General features: G+C 26.8%; 2 protein-coding genes across 11 annotated transcripts in view; both read left to right on the top strand.

Moving 5' to 3' along the window:
• LOC142236730 (uncharacterized) overlaps nucleotides 1-13,873 on the top strand; it is a 43,076-nt gene extending 29,203 nt beyond the window's left edge. The window contains exon 2 of the mRNA XM_075307989.1: nucleotides 13,775-13,873. Within this exon, the coding sequence (XP_075164104.1) occupies nucleotides 13,775-13,873 (99 nt within the window). The remainder of the gene's footprint in view (nucleotides 1-13,774) is intronic.
• A 118-nt stretch (nucleotides 13,874-13,991) lies between these two features.
• sif (guanine nucleotide exchange factor still life) overlaps nucleotides 13,992-22,261 on the top strand; it is a 335,519-nt gene continuing 327,249 nt past the window's right edge. For all 10 annotated transcript variants that reach the window (XM_075307986.1, XM_075307980.1, XM_075307988.1 and 7 more), the window contains exon 1: nucleotides 13,992-14,120. In XM_075307986.1, coding sequence (XP_075164101.1) covers nucleotides 14,011-14,120 — 110 coding nt within the window. In that variant the 5' untranslated portion in view covers nucleotides 13,992-14,010. The remainder of the gene's footprint in view (nucleotides 14,121-22,261) is intronic.

Genomic DNA, 22,261 nt, shown 5'->3' with positions numbered 1-22,261 from the left:
CGCCTGCGTTTTTCAAGATTTAATAGAGGAAAAAGATTAATTTTGCTTCGTCATAGCTGTTTGGTCTCTGAGTGGCAATTTTTTATTAACTCCATCCGTCTGTGGAACTCACTTACTTATAATATCCAATGTATAAGTAATGCAGATGCCTTTAAGAAAAATGTTATCTCGTTTTTGAGTAATAATTAAACAAGATTCTTTATCATTTGTTTTATTTTACTCTAAACTGTTTGCTAGCTAGTTTTAATTCTTAAAATTTGTTTTCGTTTTCATGCAATATGTACCCTTATTTTTATGCAATATGTACTTTTATTTATAACTTTCTTTTATTTGTTATAAAATTTTCGTTCAATTTTTTGTTTTTGTTTCTCTTTTTCATATTTTCAATTTTAATATTCTTTATCCATTATCTGTAATTATAAATTTTATAAATCTTATTTTAATTGTTGTTATTTTTCTCCTCTTTTTACAATTGTCAAACTTAAATTCTAATAGTGTTTTTTTTTCAGTCTGTAATCAGTTTTTCAATATAAAATATTAAGGTTATTTGTGTTGAAATATTCGAAGTACTTTGCATAAAATATACTTTAAGAAATTTTTTCTAACTTAATCTTAGTAGGCTATGAAACTGATGAAAAACAATTTATGTTGTCAAATAGATTTTTACACATTCTCATTGTATTTTTGATTTCTAAAATAAACGTTTGGCTAAATAAACAATAGGTTATGGGCCCAGAATAAAAGTGTTGGGCAAATTGTGCATGAATAAAGATAAAATAGTGAAACCGCGAGCTGTACACAAAGGAAAAAATTAGTCATGTCTGGAAATATTGTTCGCATAGAGCCGTTAAATGCCGGAAATTATGATACTTGGAAACTTCAAATGAGGGCTATATTGATTAAAAACGACTTATGGTCATATGTGGATGGCACAATAATATGTCCAAATGGTGATGCCGCTGCGAAATGGAAAACGACGGACCAGAAGGCTTGTGCAGATTTATCGTTATCAATTGCACCCTCAGAATTGGGCTTAATTTCCGAATGCTCGACATCGCGAGAAATCTGGTTAAAGTTGGAAGCAACATTTCAATCTAAGGGTCCTGCAAGAAAAGCAACGTTGTTGAAAAGAGTTGCGTTGGCTCGAATGAAAGAGAATGAAAGTGCTCGTGACCACATCAATGATTTCTTTGACGCAGTGAGTAAACTGAAGGAAATAAATGTGACTATTGGGGACGACCTGCTTGCAATTTTGCTGTTATACAGCTTGCCTGATTCTTTTGAGACATTTCGATGTGCTCTCGAAACAAGGGATGAATTGCCGACTCCAGACGTATTGAGAGTCAAAATTTTGGAAGAAGACCAGTCCCGTAGAACAAAATCAGAGCGAAATGATCAAAATGCCTTGTACACAAAGCATAGGAAAAACGAAGCAAATTCCAAACAATTCACTGAAAGAAGAGGAAGACAAAATGTAGACTCTAGCAAGAAGAAGCAGGGATGCTTTAAATGTGGTAAATTTGGACATTTTGCGAGAAACTGTCGATCAAAACAAAATGCTAATTTGGCTGATGAAGAGGAAAGGCGATTTGAAAATTCGTTGTTTAATACCACGGACGTATCTTTAAATTGTTTGGACGCATCCAACGATTGGTGCCTAGATAGCGGATGTACTTCCCACATGACAGCTAATAAAGAAGGATTTCTGCAAATGAGGGCTATAGATAAAAATTTATGTCTTGCAAATGGAGATTTGAGTAAAATTACAGGTATGGGTGACGTGAGAATTAAAGTGATTGAAAATGGGCAAGAGCAAAGCTTTGTGGTAAGAGATGCTATGTATGTCAAAGACTTGAAAACAAATTTATTGTCCATATCCATGCTAACTGATAAAGGATACAAAGTCAATTTTAATAAAAATGAAGCCCACATCATGAAGGGAAATGATGTTTTATGTAAAGCAGTGCGTAAAGGTAACTTGTATTTTTTACAACAAAATCAAGATGTTTCAAATATAGCAACGGAAAATTACAATGACATGGACATATGGCATCAGCGTTTAGGCCACTTAAATGAGCGCGATATAAAAATCCTTGCTGAAGGTAAAAAGGCACACGGAATAAAAATCAAATCTGGTCACCGTTTATCTGATTGTAAGGTATGTATGGCTGAAAAGCAGACACGAAATCGTTTCGGGAAAGGCAGTGAAAATCGTACAAATGAATTATTAGAAATAGTTCACTCTGATGTATGTGGACCAATGCGAGTCAGCTCCCATTCAAATTACAAATACTTTGTCACTTTTATCGACGACTATTCAAGGTATTGCGAGGTCTTTTTCTTGAAAAGCAAATCTGAGGTATTGAACGCCTTCAAGAAATACAAAAATTCGGCTGAACTATTCACAGGAAAGAAAATCAAGTTTTTGCAATCAGATAATGGTACCGAATACCTTAACAAAGAATTTAATGACTACTTGGCAAAATTTGGTATAAAAAGAAGATTGTCAGCTCCATACACACCACAACAGAACGGGGTTTCGGAGAGGAAAAATAGAACTCTTCAAGAAATGGCAAGGTGTATGATGAAACAAGCAGGAGTTTCGCAAACATTTTGGGCTGAAGCTATAAATGCGGCAAATTACGTCAGGAATAGATGCCCAACAAGTTCTCTTAATGGAGAATTACCAATAAAGTTATGGACAGGGAAGATCCCTTCAATCAAACACTTGAGGCCGTTTGGCCTGAAAGCATATGTTTTGATCAAAGATAAATCAAACGGTAAGTTCGATTCACGATCTGAAGAATGTATTTTAGTTGGATACTCTGAAGAGGCCAAGGCTTATCGTTTATGGTCACCTAACAAACGTCATATTGTGATTAGCCGTGACGTACAATTTACTCATGAATTCAATAAAGATGAAAACCTGATTGATGTCGATTTGTCATCTCACATTAATTATGAGAATGCCATTGATGATAATAACGCCGAATCAGAAGATATAGAAATGGATTCATCAGAAGAGGAAGTTGAAGTACCACAGGCTCAAGTTCAAGGTAGTAGAGGCAGACGACGTATTATACGCACTGGTAAGAGAGGTCGACCAAGAAAAGTGCCAGCTAATACTAATCAAGTAATGGACGTAAATACGGTTAGAAGAGAAAACGATACCACAGACGAACATGAGGATGCTGAGTTATTTGAAGACTGCGAATTTCTCAATGCGGTTTTTACAGACGATCCATCTAGTTATGAAGAAGCTATAAATTCAGCTGAGGGTGAAAAATGGCGATTAGCGATTGAAGACGAATTTATAGCTCAAATATTGAATGGAACTTGGGAAATAACAGATCGGGCAAAAGATCGGAAAATAATTGGAAATAGGCTTATTCTTAGAACTAAATTGGATAACAAAAAGAAAGCACGTCTAGTAGCAAAGGGCTGCTCCCAACGTCCAGGGGAGGATTTTTCCGATACATATTCGCCAGTGGTAAGAGCTTCAACCATTCGCCTATTATCGGCTGTAGCTGTCGAAAATGATCTTGAAATACACCAACTAGATTTTGTAACTGCTTATTTGAATGGTGATCTAGAAAAGCATGTATTTATGGAAATTCCAGAATATTTGGATGAAATTCTCAAAAAATTTGCAAAAGGTGAAACAGTTGGAACTTGTACACAGAAAAGTAATCGAGCAAAAGCTACTGCGAAAAAATGGATGAATAAAATTAAAACCTGCCAAGATCCCGTATGTAAACTTTCAAAAGCGCTGTATGGTCTGCGACAGTCCGGATTGAAGTGGTATCAAAAACTTAAAATTAAATTGGAACAAATTGGACTATTTTCATCAAAAGTTGACCCATGCCTATTCATATGTAAAAAAGAAGACAAACTCACTTTGGTGACAGTTTATGTTGACGATCTGCTAATTGCAACGAATGACAAATATTTATTGAGTAAGATCAAAAATTTTTTGGCTGAGTCATTTGAAATGAAAGACCTTGGTAACGTTAGAAAATATGTTGGTATAGAATTCAATCAAGATTTAACTCGAGGTGAAATAGCGTTAAATCAGAAAGAATATATAGAATCAATCCTTGAAAAATTTGGTATGCAAAATTGTAAACCTGTAAAAACACCAATAGAACAACAATGCAAGTTAACAAAACCTTCACAACCAGATATTGAGACAATGGAAAAATATCCATTTCAAAATTTAATTGGCGCTCTTATGTATTTAGCCGTAAACACGAGACCAGATATTGCGTACTCTGCAAATTTTTTGAGCCAGTTTAATTCAAACTATACTATGGAACATTGGCAAGCCGCTAAGCGAATCTTACGCTATTTAAAGGGAACAATTGATAAAGGACTTCTATACAGAAAAAATGAAATACCATTATATGGAGTTGTGGATGCCGATTGGGGTTCAAACTTATGTGATAGACGATCATTTTCAGGATCTGCATTCATAATGTCTTCTGGAGCAATATCATGGGAAGCCCGTAAACAAAAGACCGTAGCTCTATCGAGTACAGAGGCAGAACTTCTTGCTATTACTGATGCCGTCAAGGAAGCTACTTATCTAAAACGTATAACCGAAGAAATTGGATATGCAAAATCACAGCTAACAATTTTCAATGACAGTCAAAGCGCACAAAAATTAATTCAAAGTATCGGCCACCATTCCAGAACAAAACATATTGATGTACGATATCAATTCATACAACAAAAACAACAAAGTGAAGATATCAAGTTGGAATATAGAAGAACAGAAGAAATGGCTGCGGACGTACTCACAAAAGGGTTAAGCTTTACCAAACATCAACAACATATTCGAGAATTAGGAGTTTTCTGAAATATTTATAAACGGCGTACTTCGAGGGGAGGTGTTGAAATATTCGAAGTACTTTGCATAAAATATACTTTAAGAAATTTTTTCTAACTTAATCTTAGTAGGCTATGAAACTGATGAAAAACAATTTATGTTGTCAAATAGATTTTTACACATTCTCATTGTATTTTTGATTTCTAAAATAAACGTTTGGCTAAATAAACAATAATTTGCTTATAGATCTATTTTGATTAATTTTTTAAATTTAAAAAAAAAAAAATTTTTTTTCATGAAACCTAATATTGTAATTATATTATATTTATTTAATTGTACATTATGATTTTAAACTTCTCATGCTGAAATATGAGACTCAAGTGGTCTTGTGCATGGGAAAGCAAATAAATAAAGAAAGAAAGAAAGAAAGAAAGAATAAAATTTTGACATAATTTTCTATAGAAATAAAATTTTGACAAAATTTTCTATAGAAATAAAATTTTGACAAAATTTTCTATAGAAGTAAAATTTTGACAAAATTTTTCTATAGAAATAAAATTTTGACAAAATTTTCTATAGAAATAAAATTTTGAAAAAAATTTTTCTATAGACATAAAATCTTGACAAAATTTTCTATAGAAATAAAAGTTTGACAAAAATTTTTTATGGAAATAAAATTTTGACAAAATTTCCTATGGAAATAAAATTTAAAAAATTTTTCTATGGAAATAAAATTTTGACAAAATTTTCTATAGAAATAAAACTTTGTCAAAATTTTCTATAGAAATAAAATTTTGACAAAATTTTCTATAGAAATAAATAAATTTTGACAAAATTTTCTATAGAAATAAAATTTTGACAAAATTGTCTATAGAAATAAAATTTTGACAAAATTTTCTATAGAAATAAAATTTTGACAAAAATTTTCTGTAGAAGTAAAATTTTGACAAAATTTTCTATAGAAATAAAATTTTGACAAAATTTTCTATAGAAATAAAATTTTGACAAAATTTTCTATAGAAATAAAATTTTGACATAATTTTCTATAGAAATAAAATTTTGACAAAATTTTCTATAGAAATAAAATTTTGACAAAATTTTCTATAGAAGTAAAATTTTGACAAAATTTTTCTATAGAAATAAAATTTTGACAAAATTTTCTATAGAAATAAAATTTTGAAAAAAATTTTTCTATAGACATAAAATCTTGACAAAATTTTCTATAGAAATAAAAGTTTGACAAAAATTTTTTATGGAAATAAAATTTTGACAAAATTTCCTATGGAAATAAAATTTAAAAAATTTTTCTATGGAAATAAAATTTTGACAAAATTTTCTATAGAAATAAAACTTTGTCAAAATTTTCTATAGAAATAAAATTTTGACAAAATTTTCTATAGAAATAAATAAATTTTGACAAAATTTTCTATAGAAATAAAATTTTGACAAAATTGTCTATAGAAATAAAATTTTGACAAAATTTTCTATAGAAATAAAATTTTGACAAAAATTTTCTGTAGAAGTAAAATTTTGACAAAATTTTCTATAGAAATAAAATTTTGACAAAATTTTCTATAGAAATAAAATTTTGACAAAATGTTCTATATATATAAAATTTTGACAAAAATTTTCTATAGAAATAAACTTTTGACAAAATTTTCTATGGAAATACAATTTTGACAAAAATTTTCTATAGAAATAAAATCTTGACAAAATTTTCTATAGAAATCAAATGTTGACAAAATTTTCTATAGAAATAAAGTTTTGACAAAATTTTCTACAGAAATATAATTTTGAAAAAAATTTCTATAGAAATCAAATTTTGACAATATTTTCGATAGAAACAAAATGTTGACAAAATTTTCTATAGAATTAACTTAAAACCATGCATTGACTAAACTACAAGTGTAGCTTAACCAAATTTGATAAGCTACATTTGTAGTATAGTCAATGCATGATTTTAAGCAGAGGTCAAAAACAAAAATCAATAATGAAATAAAATTTTTACAAAATTTTCTACAGAAATAAAATTTTGACAAAAATTTTCTAGGATTAGGTTAGGTATAGCGATAGGCTGTTATTTTAGGCTCATACATACTATTCAGACCATCATGACATCACAGTGATCAACATCTCACTTATCACTGACTGCTGCTCGATTCAATAATTAGCTCAATAACATGGGACCTCCTTGCTATAATTGAGTCCTATCGGCATTTCACGTTGCGCTGAAACAACTTAGAGAATCTTTGAAACAGAAATGTCACCAACATTACTGCGAGGAGATAATCCACCGCCGAAATAATTTTTGGTGTTGGTCGGAACTGGGATTGAACCCGTGACCTTTTGAATGCAAGGCGGGCATGTTAACCAGTACACCACTGAGGTTTCCTTTTATTCCAAATCTAGAAAATAGTAAAACAATATGAAAATGACTACGAAGGAAATAACCAATACAATCTACTTACCTCCGCAATAAAGGAAAGATATACACTTTATCAAAGGAACACATTTAAAACAATTATATTAAATTTCTTAATTTTCTCAGCTAGTCTGGCGTTAAATTTGTTTAGAAGTGATGCCCCTGACGGCGTTGACATTTGACATAATGACATTGAGGTTTAGATGTGTATTTCAAAAATCGTTTTAACTTGTTCATGATTTTTTTTTTATTATATTTTGGACCGTATTTAACCCCATATATAGTCAGATATGATGTTATATCAACCATATCTTATTAGATATAGTGCTATATATGGTCCTATCCAAGCATATATTATTAGATATGCCAGATATAATTAGATATTATACTATATATGATGAGATCTGCAATTATATCTAACCAGATCTAGCACCATATATAGCATATCTGTGCATATCTAATTAAGTCTGAACCAATATCTGAACAGATCCAATTAGATCCAATTTGATATTATTAGATAGGATTGGATCCTCCAATTTTTACACGGGTAGAATAAAATTTTGACAAAATTTTCTATAGAAATAAAATTTTGACAAAAATTTTCTATAGAAATAAAATTTTGACAAAATTTTCTATAGAAATAAAATTTTGACAAAATTTTCTGTGGAAATAAAATTTTGACAAAATTTTCTGTGGAAATACAATTTTGACAAAAATTTTCTATGGAAATACAATTTTGACAAAAATTTTCTATAGAAATAAAATTCTGACAAAATTTTCTGTAGAAATAAATGTTTGACAAAACTTCCTATAGAAAATGAAATTCTGACAAAATTTTCTGTATATCCATAGAATTTTGTTCAATAAATTTTTTGCTTGTTAGGTTTTTGGTAAACCTTGTACGCAATTGCAGAAAAAATTAAAAATTAATGTTGGCATAAGAATCATTATTTTAAGATAAGTTTTAGGTACAAAGTAACACTTTTCATGTCTTCGGGGACATACAAACAATTCGGTACAGGTAAAACAAAATTAGGTGTAAAGGAATTAATTTCTTAAAATTGTTTTCACAATGTTCCCTTAGATATGTTTGTTTGAGGAATCTTCGTACTTTAGCCCCTCTGACCAAAATGCTCTTGCGTTGTCCAAGTTAGCACACTGAGTTCCAATCAGATGGCAAATATATTTTACTTGACCAAAACGTAGATAAACTTTTCATTAAATGCATTTTGTGAGATGACTCGATCTTTACATATAAGAATATTCCATTGAACTGAAGATCAATTTAATAATGATAAATTTCCATAAATCTTCAATATTAGTGAAATCATCTCCAAAACTTCCGAGATTATCATATTGGATATCCGGAAAACTCTTTTCATGTAAACAAATCATGCCAACATAGAAAATCCATTTTAAAGAAATTAATCCGCAAAAATGTCTAGGCCATCCTAATCGTAATGTTTGACCAATTCAACAACATCTGTTGGATATTTACGGAACAGAATACTATGACGACAATAGACATATAAACAACACGTGTATTACCCCGATGATTGATTGATCAGTGTGTGCGTAGAATGCCTGATTCTTGCTGGCGGATGATAATCAGTCAGTGTTTGGCCTAAATTGAGATAGTAGGCTGGCGGAAGGCTTCACCAGTACCATTATCATAACCAGACAACAACTTGTTGTTGAAGACTGTGTTTTTTCTATACTCTCCTCTTAGCATTGAAGTCAATTATACGAAAAAAATACATCTTAATTCTCAGTATGTAGTATTCGTTAGATTTACATTGCCCCAAAATAACCATAGCCTCCTTTTAACAACAACAACATCAGCAGCGAGGAGAACTGTAATGCAACAAGAACAACAATATTTATCTACTCAGAAGATTCTGTTATTATCGAAAACAAGACAAAACTTTCTGTGAGTATAATGCACTTATTTGCCTCTTTCTCTCTCTATATATCTCTCTCGTGGTCTTCTTCTTGCCCAACGTCATTTCATTTTCATTCCACCTCAGTGAATGCAAGAGACCCCATCAAACGAATAAACTACCGAACCACTTAAAGACACCTGCAACATGGTGGATTATAGGTGATGATACAATCCTACGTAGCTGAAGTACCCTGTTCATCGATTCAACATTGAACAGTGGGTGACTTTTGAGGGAATAGTGAAGAAATCAATAAAGCAAAAATGGGGACGGTGGACCCCATATTTTTTTAATAAACATAATTGAACTATTCTATTTGTGGGGAGACTATATATAATAGTTGTGTTCCTTGACTTTACTAGTAGTAAATGAGAGAAATGTTAAAAATTCTCTTAGAGTTCAAAATTTGGTTATATGCACAGGAACGAAAAAAAAGTAAATAATGTAAAGAGAAATATTGTGATTTGAGTTAATATCTATTCAAACATTAAAATTTTTTTTATATGAGAAAATGATGCACAGTGGTGGTGAAAAAATGATTCAGCTTGGAAAAAATGATTCTCGTATTTAATTTCCATAAGAAATTAATAAATAAGACCGAAATTGAATCATCTCATCCAGCCAGATCTTACTAGAAACTATGGAAATGTGGATTAGCCAACTCTGAAATATATGTATAGCCAGGCTTGTAAGATGGGTATCTGGCATTTTCTTTTCAATAGCATAATAATACCAATTCCTTAATCCTCATGTCCAATTAGCTCACATTTAAAATTGTAATTAATGTAAATTTAAATATTGTCTAAATTGTATTTTTGTAGAAAACTTTGTCAAAACTTTATTTTGTCAAATTTTTATTTCTATAGAAAATAACACATCGTCAAAATTTTATTTCTATAGAAAATGTTGTCTAAATTTTATTTATGTTAGAAATTTTGTCGAAATTTTATTATTTCTATTGGAAATTTTGTCAATATGTTTTTTCTATAGAAAATTTTGTCAACATTTTATTTCTATAGAAAATTTTGCCAAATTTTATTTCTATAGAAAATTTTCTCAAAATTTTATTTCTGTAGAAAATTTTCTCAAAATTTTATTTCTCTAGAAAATTTTGCAAAATTGCATTTCAATAAAAAATTTTGTCAACATTTTATTTCTATAGAAAATTTTGTTAACATTTTATTCCTATAGAAAATTTTGTCAAAATTTTATTTCTACAGAAAATTTTCTAAAAATTTTATTACTAAAGAAAATTTTGTCAAAATTTTATTTCTATAGAAAATTTTGTCAACATTTTATTTCTATAGAAAATTTTGTCAAAATTTTATTTCTATAGAAAATTTTCTCAAAATTTTATTTCTATAGAAAATTTTGTCAAAATTTTATTTCTATAGAAAATTTTGCCAAAATTTTATTTCTATAGAAAATTTTGTCAAAATTTTATTTCTATAGCAAATTTTGTCAAAATTTTATTTCCATAGAAATTTTTGTTAAAATTGTATTTCTATAGAAAATGCTGTCAAGATTTTTATTTCTATAAAAAATTTTGTCAAAATTTTATTTCTATAGAAAATTTTGTTAAAATTTTATTTTCTATAGAAAATTTTCTCAAAATTTTATTTTTATGGAGAATTTTATAAAAATTTTATTTCTATAGAAAATTTTGTGAACATTTTATTCCTATAGAAAATTTTTACTAAAATTTTATTTCTATAGAAAATTTTGTCAAAATGTTATTTCTATACAAAATTTTCTCAAAATTTTATGTCTATAGAAAATTTTCTCAAAATTTTATTCCTAAAGAAAATTTTGTCAAATTTTATTTCTATAGAAAATTTTGTCAAAATTTTATTTTTATAGAAAATTTTGTTAAAATTTTATTTTAATAGAAAATTTTCTCTAAATTTTATTCCTAAAGAAAATTTTGCAAAATTTTATTTCTATAGAAAATTTTGTTAAAATTTTATTTCTATAGAAATTTTTTTTTCAAAATTTTATTTCTATAGAAAATTTTGCAAAATTTTATTTCTATAGAAAATTTTGTTTAAATTTCATTTGTATAGAAAATTTTCTTAAATTTTCTCAAAATTTTATTTCTACAGAAAATTGGCAAAATTTTGTTTCTATAGAAAATTTTGTCAAAATTTTATTTTTAAGGATAATTTTATCAACATTTTATTTCTATAGAAAATTTTGTCAAAATTTTATTTCTATAGAAAATTTTGTTTCTATAGAAAATTCTGTCAAAATTTTATTTCTATCGAAAATTTTTTCAATATTTCATTTCTATAGGAAATTTTCTCGAAATTTTATTTCTATAGAAAATTTTGTCAAAATATTATTTCTATAGAAAATTTTGTTAAAATTTTATTTCTATCAAAATTTTTTTTTTAATTTTATTTCTGTACAATTCCGAGATCAGTAACTGTAGATATCATTTAATGCTCCCGGAAAAGTAAAGAAAGAAATGGAAAAAAGGCAGTATTCAGTTGACAATAGACAGTTTATTGGCAGATAGCTGCAGCTTACCTTTTTGGTTGTTGATGCACAAGTGAAGTTACAAGACAAAGCATCAGTCAGACATTTCTATTTAGTATATACAACAAATATTTTAATTCAAAGTGAAAGGGACAAATATTAATAAAATTATTGAGTGAAAATGATCAGAGTTGCCGCTTAGTGAGAATTGATTTCAAATATTAAGTTAAGCGTTATATTGACAATTCATGTTAATTCAGTGAAGTTTAATTCAATTAAGAACAGATTAAGTAAATTCTTAATTCTAATGAAAAAGCAAGTAAAACGCAGAAAAAGCAAATGTTGTTGAACACAGTTCAACAATTTCTATAGAAAATTTTCTCAAAATTTTATTTTTATGGAGAATTTTATCAAAATTTTATTCCTAAAGAAAATTGTGCAAAATTTTATTTTTATAGAAAATTTTTTGTCAAAATTTTATTTCTATAGAAAATTTTGTCAAAATTTTATATCTATAGAAAATTTCGCCAAAATTTTATTTCTATAGAAAATTTTGTCAAAATTTTATTTCTATAGAAAATTTTGTCAAAATTTTATTTCTATAGAAAATTTTGTCAAAATTTTATTTCTATAGAAAATTTTGTCAAAATTTTATTTCTATAGAAAATTTTGTCAAAATTTTATTTCTATAGAAAATTTTGTCAACATTTTATTTCTACAAAAAATTTTGTCAAAATTTTATTTCTATAGAAAATTTTGTCAAAATTGTATTTCTACAGAAAATTTTGTCAAAATTTTGTTTCTATAGAAAAATTTTTCACAATTTTATTTCCATAGAAAATTTTCTCAAAATTGTATTTCTATAGAAAATTTTGTCAAAATTGTATTTCTATAGAATATTTTCTCAAAATTTTATTTCCATAGAAATTTTTGATAAAATTGTATTTCTATAGAAAATTTTGTCAAGATTTTCATTTCTATAAAAAATGTTGTCAAAATTTTATTTCTATAGAAAATTTTGGCAACATTTTATTTCTATAGAAAATTTTCTCAAAATTTAATTTCTATAGAAAATTTTGCCAAAATTTTATTTCTATAGAAATTTTTGACAAATTTTATTTCTATAGACATGTTGTCAAAATTTTTTATCTGTAGAAAATTTTGTTAAAATTTTATTTCTATAGAAAATTTTGTCAAAAGCTACACTTGTAGTTTAGTCAATGTATGGTTTTAAGCTGCAATAAAAAACAACAACAAAATTTTTTTTCTATAGAAAATTTTGTTAAAATTTTATTTTTATGGATAATTTTATCAAAATTTTATTTTTATAGAAAATTTTGTCAAAATTTTATTTCTTTAGAAAATTTTGTCAAAATTTGTATTTCTATAAGAAATTTTGTCAAAATTTGTATTTCTATAAAACATTTTGTCAATATTTTATTTCTATAGAAAATTTTGTCAAAATTTTATTTCTATAGAAAATTTTATTTTTATTGATAATTTTATCATAATTTTATTTTTATAGAAAATTTTGTCAAAATTTGTATTTCTATAGAAAATTTTGTCAAAATTTGTATTTCTATAGAAAATTTTGTCAAAATTTGTATTTCTATAGAAAATTTTGTCAAAATTTGTATTTCAATAGAAAATTTTGTCAAAATTTTATTGCTATAGAAAATTTTGTCAAAATTTTATTGCTATAGTTTGAATAGTTTGAAAAAAAAATTGGAGCTACAAATTGCAAAAACGTCTTCATCGCCATGCAAAGTGCGCGTAGTGACGTATAGATTTGACTTTTGTTTTTAAATATTAAAAGGCTATTTGCTTAAATAATAATTATAATTTTAAATAATATTCCGTATTACCCCTCCACTGTGGCCAATTGACAAGCATTTGCGAAAAGACGGTTGGATGGGTGGATAGTTGCAAAGTGCAAACATCAATTAGCGGGTGTATCCGTTAAGCAATTACTCACATAGACTAACCCTTCTGGCCAACAAAGATATTTCAACTTTGTTTGATTGCAAAAAGAAAAAAAATTACAAAAAAAAAATCGTTGCAGACCGAAGAAAGCAAGCTAATATTTTCTGTTTGTCTTTATTGCAGAGGAGCAGTCGTTATCACAACTATCGTCATAATCAACGCTCTCAGTCGCTAAATCGCGGCCAAACTCTATCACAGGCAGACGTTAGCGGGATGTGGTGACATCGGGGTGCATCAGGTAAGCTAGAGATTTGTAATAATTCCTACTTTTTTTGTTTGGAAATTTAATATGATTTACTAATACTGCTTCCTTTTCCATTTCCAAAGCAGCTCAATCCAGTGGCTGTGCCAGCTGTGCCATGGGCAACAAATTGAGCTGCTCATGTGCGCCCCTTATGCGCAAAGGTGGCTATCGTTATGAAGATTCACCCTGGCAAAGTTCACGTCGTCGTGATGGTCATCTGTTAAGGTAAGTTGCGAAATGCAAACGGCAAATTGCAATTGAAAGAAGAATGAAATTAGATCTTTGAAGGCTTTAAATTGTAATTTTTCTATAGAAATAAAATGTTGACTAAATTTGCTATAGAAATAAAATTTTGGCAAAATTTTCTATAGAAATAAAATTTTGACAAAATTTACTATAGCAATAAAATTTTAACAAAATTTCCAATAGAAATAAAATTTGGCCAAATTTCCAATAGAAATAAAATTTAGACAACATTTTCTATAGAAATAAAATGTTGACTAAATTTGCTATAGGAATAAAATTGTGACGATATTTTCTATAGAAATAAAATTTTGATAAAATTTACTACTATAGAAATAAAATTTTGCCAAATTTTCAATAGAAATAAAATTTTGACAAATTTTCTATATGAATAAAAATTTGAAAAAAATTTCCAATAGAAATAAAATTTTGACAAAATTTGCTATAGAAATAAAATTTGGCAAAATTTTCTATAGAAATAAAATGTTGACAACATTTTCTATAGAAATACAATTTTGACATAATTTTCTATAGAAATCAAATTTTGGCAAAATTTTCTATAGAAATAAAACTTTGACAAAATTTTCTATAGAAATACAATTTTGACAAAATTTTCTATAGAAATAAAATTTTGGCGAAATTTTCTATAGAAATAAAATTTTGACTATATTTTCTATAGAAATAAAATGTTGACAAAATTTTCTATAGAAATAAAACTTTGACAAAATTTTCTATAGAAATAAAATTTTGACACAATTTTCTATAGCAATAAAATTTTGACAAAATTTTTTATAGAAATAAAATTTTAACAAAATTTTCTATAGAAATAAAATTTTGGCAAAATTTTCTATAGAAATAAAATTTTGACAAAATTTTCTATAGAAATAAAATGTTGACAAAATTTTCTATAGAAATACAATTTTGACAAAATTTTCTATAAAAATCAAATTTTGACAAAATTTTCTATAGCACTAAATTTTGACAAAATTTTCGATAGAAATAAAATCGTGAGAAAATTGTTTATAGAAATAAAATTTTGACAAAACTTGCTATAGAAATAAAATTTTGACAAAATTTTCTATAGAAATCAAATTTTGGCAAAATTTTCTATAGCAATAAAATGTTGACAAAATTTTCTATAGAAATAAAATCGTGAGAAAATTGTTTATAGAAATAAAATTTTGAATAAAATTTTCTATAGAAATAAAATTTTGACTATATTTTCTATAGAAATAAAATTTTGACAAAATTTTCTATAGAAATAAAACTTTGACAAAATTTTCTATAGAAATAAAATTTTGACACAATTTTCTATAGCAATAAAATTTTTACAAAATTTTTTACAGAAATAAAATTTTGACAAAATTTTCTATAGAAATAAAATTTTGGCAAAATTTTCTATAGAAATAAAATTTTGACAAAATTTTCTATAGAAATAAAATGTTGACAAAATTTTCTATAGAAATACAATTTTGACAAAATTTTCTATAAAAATCAAATTTTGACAAAATTTTCTATAGCACTAAATTTTGACAAAATTTTCGATAGAAATAAAATCGTGAGAAAATTGTTTATAGAAATAAAATTTTGACAAAACTTGCTATAGAAATAAAATTTTGACAAAATTTTCTATAGAAATCAAATTTTGGCAAAATTTTCTATAGCAATAAAATGTTGACAAAATTTTCTATAGAAATAAAATCGTGAGAAAATTGTTTATAGAAATAAAATTTTGAATAAAATTTTCTATAGAAATAAAATTTTGACTATATTTTCTATAGAAATAAAATTTTGACAAAATTTTCTATAGAAATAAAACTTTGACAAAATTTTCTATAGAAATAAAATTTTGACACAATTTTCTATAGCAATAAAATTTTTACAAAATTTTTTACAGAAATAAAATGTTGACAAAATTTTCTATAGAAATAAAATTTTGGCTAAATTTTCTATAGAAATAAAATTTTGACAAAATTTTCTATAGAAATAAAATGTTGACAAAATTTTCTATAGAAATACAATTTTGACAAAATTTTCTATAAAAATCAAATTTTGACAAAATTTTCTATAGCACAAAATTTTGACAAAATTTTCGATAGAAATAAAATCGTGAGAAAATTGTTTATAGAAATAAAATTTTGACAAAACTTGCTATAGAAATAAAATTTTGACAAAATTTTCTATAGAAATCAAATTTTGGCAAAATTTTCTATAGCAATAAAATGTTGACAAAATTTTCTATAGAAATAAAATCGTGAGAAAATTGTTTATAGAAATAAAATTTTCTATAGAAATACAATTTTGACAAAATTTTCTATAGAAATAAAATTTTGACAAAATTTTCTATAGAAATAAAACTTTGACAAAATTTTCTATAGAAATAAAATTTTGACACAATTTTCTATAGCAATAAAATTTTTACAAAATTTTTTACAGAAATAAAATTTTGACAAAATTTTCTATAGAAATAAAATTTTGGCAAAATTTTCTATAGAAATAAAATTTTGACAAAATTTTCTATAGAAATAAAATGTTGACAAAATTTTCTATAGAAATACAATTTTGACAAAATTTTCTATAAAAATCAAATTTTGACAAAATTTTCTATAGCACTAAATTTTGACAAAATTTTCGATAGAAATAAAATCGTGAGAAAATTGTTTATAGAAATAAAATTTTGACAAAACTTGCTATAGAAATAAAATTTTGACAAAATTTTCTATAGAAATCAAATTTTGGCAAAATTTTCTATATCAATAAAATGTTGACAAAATTTTCTATAGAAATAAAATCGTGAGAAAATTGTTTATAGAAATAAAATTTTGAATAAAATTTTCTATAGAAATAAAATTTTGACTATATTTACTATAGAAATAAAATTTTGACAAAATTTTCTATAGAAATAAAACTTTGACAAAATTTTCTATAGAAATAAAATTTTGACACAATTTTCTATAGCAATAAAATTTTTACAAAATTTTTTACAGAAATAAAATTTTGACAAAATTTTCTATAGAAATAAAATTTTGGCTAAATTTTCTATAGAAATAAAATTTTGACAAAATTTTCTATAGAAATAAAATGTTGACAAAATTTTCTAAAGAAATACAATTTTGACAAAATTTTCTATAAAAATCAAATTTTGACAAAATTTTCTATAGCACTAAATTTTGACAAAATTTTCGATAGAAATAAAATCGTGAGAAAATTGTTTATAGAAATAAAATTTTGACAAAACTTGCTATAGAAATAAAATTTTGACAAAATTTTCTATAGAAATCAAATTTTGGCAAAATTTTCTATAGCAATAAAATGTTGACAAAATTTTCTATAGAAATAAAATCGTGAGAAAATTGTTTATAGAAATAAAATTTTGAATAAAATTTTCTATAGAAATAAAATTTTGACTATATTTTCTATAGAAATAAAATTTTGACAAAATTTTCTATAGAAATAAAACTTTGACAAAATTTTCTATAGAAATAAAATTTTGACACAATTTTCTATAGCAATAAAATTTTTACAAAATTTTTTACAGAAATAAAATTTTGACAAAATTTTCTATAGAAATAAAATTTTGGCTAAATTTTCTATAGAAATAAAATTTTGACAAAATTTTCTATAGAAATAAAATGTTGACAAAATTTTCTATAGAAATACAATTTTGACAAAATTTTCTATAAAAATCAAATTTTGACAAAATTTTCTATAGCACTAAATTTTGACAAAATTTTCGATAGAAATAAAATCGTGAGAAAATTGTTTATAGAAATAAAATTTTGACAAAACTTGCTATAGAAATAAAATTTTGACAAAATTTTCTATAGAAATCAAATTTTGGCAAAATTTTCTATAGCAATAAAATGTTGACAAAATTTTCTATAGAAATAAAATCGTGAGAAAATTGTTTATAGAAATAAAATTTTCTATAGAAATACAATTTTGACAAAATTTTCTATAGAAATAAAATTTTGACAAAATTTTCTATAGAAATAAAATTTTGACTAAATTTTCTATAGAAATAAAATTTTGTTGTTTCTTGGTGTTTTATTCGATCTTTTTCTTCTTAATAAAAGTCAATAGTTTTTCAAGCTTAAGATCTTCGTTTCCTTTATTTTTTATTTTTAATCCATTATTCCTGATATTTCGCAATTTTCACTGAATTGCTTCTTCAGAGGGTTATTTGATCTATAATATTATTATTATTAATTAGTTTAGTTAACACTTAGCATTTTATAAATACATACAATATAATAAACTTCTTAATTTTAAACTACAATCTACCAGGCGAACATAACATTAGCAAGCAACAACTATCTTTAACTTACATATGAGACAATGATCACAAAACAATTATTATTCTAATGGAGCATCACTGCTCTCGTCTACTTTATCTATTGCACTGGTTGTCTAATGTTGTTGTTCGGATTATTCCTCGTCAGTTGGTCATCGGTTTTGCATATCATGTGCCTGTATATGTGTGCTATGCTGTCAGTGTCCGTTTTGTAATTTATTCGTCGATTTGTTGGTACATTATTGATGTGCAGCATTTCTAATGTGTACCTTTTGTTGTTATTGCTTTCTTGTTGCAATATGCGTACATTATTGAAGTTTGGTTGATGCCTTGTTTTTGCACAGTGGGTTGCTAATGCTGTTTTTTGTAATTTTTGATTATTACGATTTTTTATATCTGATTTGTGGCCTGATATTCTCGTTTTTAATTTATTTTTTGTGGTTCCGATGTAGACCATTTCACATTTTTCCGAAGCATTTCCTTCACATGGAATTTCATAAATAACGTTCGGTGTTTCTTCCTTTTGGATTTTGTCTTTGGTGTTGGTAAACAGTTTTTTCAAGGTGTTATTTGACTTATGCGCTAAGTTGTATTTGTTCCTGTCAAAAATGTTGGATTTTGATATCCTTTCCGATATTCCCGGTATATACAGTAATGATCTGTAAGATTTTTGCTGCTTGTCATTGTCCAACATTTTTGACAGGAACAAATACAACTTAGCGCATAAGTCAAATAACACCTTGAAAAAACTGTTTACCAACACCAAAGACAAAATCCAAAAGGAAGAAACACCGAACGTTATTTATGAAATTCCATGTGAAGGAAATGCTTCGGAAAAATGTGAAATGGTCTACATCGGAACCACAAAAAATAAATTAAAAACGAGAATATCAGGCCACAAATCAGATATAAAAAATCGTAATAATCAAAAATTACAAAAAACAGCATTAGCAACCCACTGTGCAAAAACAAGGCATCAACCAAACTTCAATAATGTACGCATATTGCAACAAGAAAGCAATAACAACAAAAGGTACACATTAGAAATGCTGCACATCAATAATGTACCAACAAATCGACGAATAAATTACAAAACGGACACTGACAGCATAGCACACATATACAGGCACATGATATGCAAAACCGATGACCAACTGACGAGGAATAATCCGAACAACAACATTAGACAACCAGTGCAATAGATAAAGTAGACGAGAGCAGTGATGCTCCATTAGAATAATAATTGTTTTGTGATCATTGTCTCATATGTAAGTTAAAGATAGTTGTTGCTTGCTAATGTTATGTTCGCCTGGTAGATTGTAGTTTAAAATTAAGAAGTTTATTATATTGTATGTATTTATAAAATGCTAAGTGTTAACTAAACTAATTAATAATAATAATATTATAGATCAAATAACCCTCTGAAGAAGCAATTCAGTGAAAATTGCGAAATATCAGGAATAATGGATTAAAAATAAAAAATAAAGGAAACGAAGATCTTAAGCTTGAAAAACTATTGACTTTTATTAAGAAGAAAAAGATCGAATAAAACACCAAGAAACAAAAAAATTAGTACGGAGAGCACACCGGTTAAAAACAAAAAAATAAAAATGATCTATAATAATATTAAACAAAGAGATGTGTCGATTAAAAAGAAGATTAATAGACACAAAAATTTGAAAGTGAAAATAGAAAAGATTCACTCTTCAATCACGTTCCTAATTAAATGCCGGAACAATGGCATTATCCCAAATTTCATAAAAAATGCTATGAAAAATATATACACCATTTTGGAAAATGTATATATAACAAAAACAAATTTACAAAAAACACTCCTCAAGTACATAGAACATTTTCAAAGAAAAATTTTGAACATCTTAATAAAACACAAGCACAACTTACTTAAGACTTACACTAATGATGAAACTAGTATACAAGAGTGGCTAAACCAATGTCTGAACAGCAAAGAAAGTACTGAGCTTTGGGCAGTAGAAGCCGAAAAGTTACAGAAGATAAAAGAAAAAACCAACGAAATACACAAGAAAAAATTCGATAAACTCAAAAAACAACAGCTTACTGATCTAGACATAAGAACAAATGAAAAATGGTTCGTGAATAAAACGAAAACTGAATTTCCGGATGACATAAAGTGGCTCCTATCACTCGGAGAAAAATTTGGTTTACCAACGCGTAAAGCCGATTTTCCGATTTTCAAGTATATTGCAGATGGGGAAACCCTAATACAAACCAACAGCAATAAGGAAGAGCAGGAAAAGGCCAGAACAAAATTCGCAACTTCAGTAGACAACTATAGAAACAAAATGAGCCAAAGCGGAAGGGATAGATTTATTACAAACACAGTGGAACGAGCTAAAAAATTTTTGAAAAAGAATAAAAACATTTTAATTATGAACGCGGACAAAGGCAATACGACAGTGGCTATTGAAAAAGAAGATTACCGAAAACGAATGCAACAAATCGTAGGCGACATGATGACTTACCAACGAGTAAATAAGGATCCAACACAAGGCCTACAAAAAAGGAATAACGAACTGGTAGAAGAATTATTCAGGGACAAGTTAATTACAGAATTGGAAAGAAGAAGATTAAAGACTGAAATTGCATCAGCGCCTAGGTTGTATGGTTTACCTAAAATCCATAAAGAAGACTATCCATTAAGGCCCATATGCTCTTCGATAAACGCACCTGCAGCGGGATTGAATAAATATCTGGTGAATATTTTAAAAAACTTGACCAAGAACTCCAAATATAACGTGAGAGACTCGAGACAATTTAGAGATAAGATAAAAAACTTGACAATCAAAAATGACGAAAAACTAATCTCCTTCGACGTGGTATCTCTCTTCCCCAGCGTACCAGTAGACCTCGCTATCAAAATAATAGAAGAAAGATGGGACGAAATTAAGATGCACACAGACATGACAAAGAATTTATTTATTAAAGTATTAAAATTTTGTATAATAGATAACAGATATTTCCAATATGACAACAAAATATATAAACAGAAAAAAGGATTGCCGATGGGATCACCAGCCTCCCCCATTGTAGCAGACATTCTGATGGAAAAACTACTGGACGATAGCTTGAAAAAACTTGTACATAAACCTAAGGTAATAACAAAATACGTCGACGACTTATTTGCAATCATTAAGGAAACAGAAATCGAACGAACGTTGGCAGAACTCAACAATTTCCATGACAGTATCAAATTCACCATGGAAATAGAAGAAACCCAAAAATTACCGTATCTGGATATATTGATAATAAAAAATGGAGAAAATCTATTTATGGATTGGTATCAAAAAAACACGGCGTCGGGAAGAATTATGAATTTCTTTTCCAAGCATCCAAAAAGAATAATCTTGAACACTGCCCAAAATCTGATTCATAGAGTACTTTCCATAAGTGACCAAAGATTCCATCAGAAGAACAAGAAGAAACTACAAAGTATACTGGAAGAGAACAATTTCCCGAAGAAACTTAGTAGGGATTTAATAGCTGACTTTAAGCCACGTACAGAGAAACTGGACAATGACAAGCAGCAAAAATCTTACAGATCATTACTGTATATACCGGGAATATCGGAAAGGATATCAAAATCCAACATTTTTGACAGGAACAAATACAACTTAGCGCATAAGTCAAATAACACCTTGAAAAAACTGTTTACCAACACCAAAGACAAAATCCAAAAGGAAGAAACACCGAACGTTATTTATGAAATTCCATGTGAAGGAAATGCTTCGGAAAAATGTGAAATGGTCTACATCGGAACCACAAAAAATAAATTAAAAACGAGAATATCAGG

This window comes from Haematobia irritans, chromosome 4 (assembly GCF_050003625.1).
Source record: "Haematobia irritans isolate KBUSLIRL chromosome 4, ASM5000362v1, whole genome shotgun sequence".
NCBI classification, from domain to species: Eukaryota; Metazoa; Arthropoda; class Insecta; order Diptera; family Muscidae; genus Haematobia; species Haematobia irritans.
This window is presented reverse-complemented; position numbering and strand designations above follow the sequence as displayed.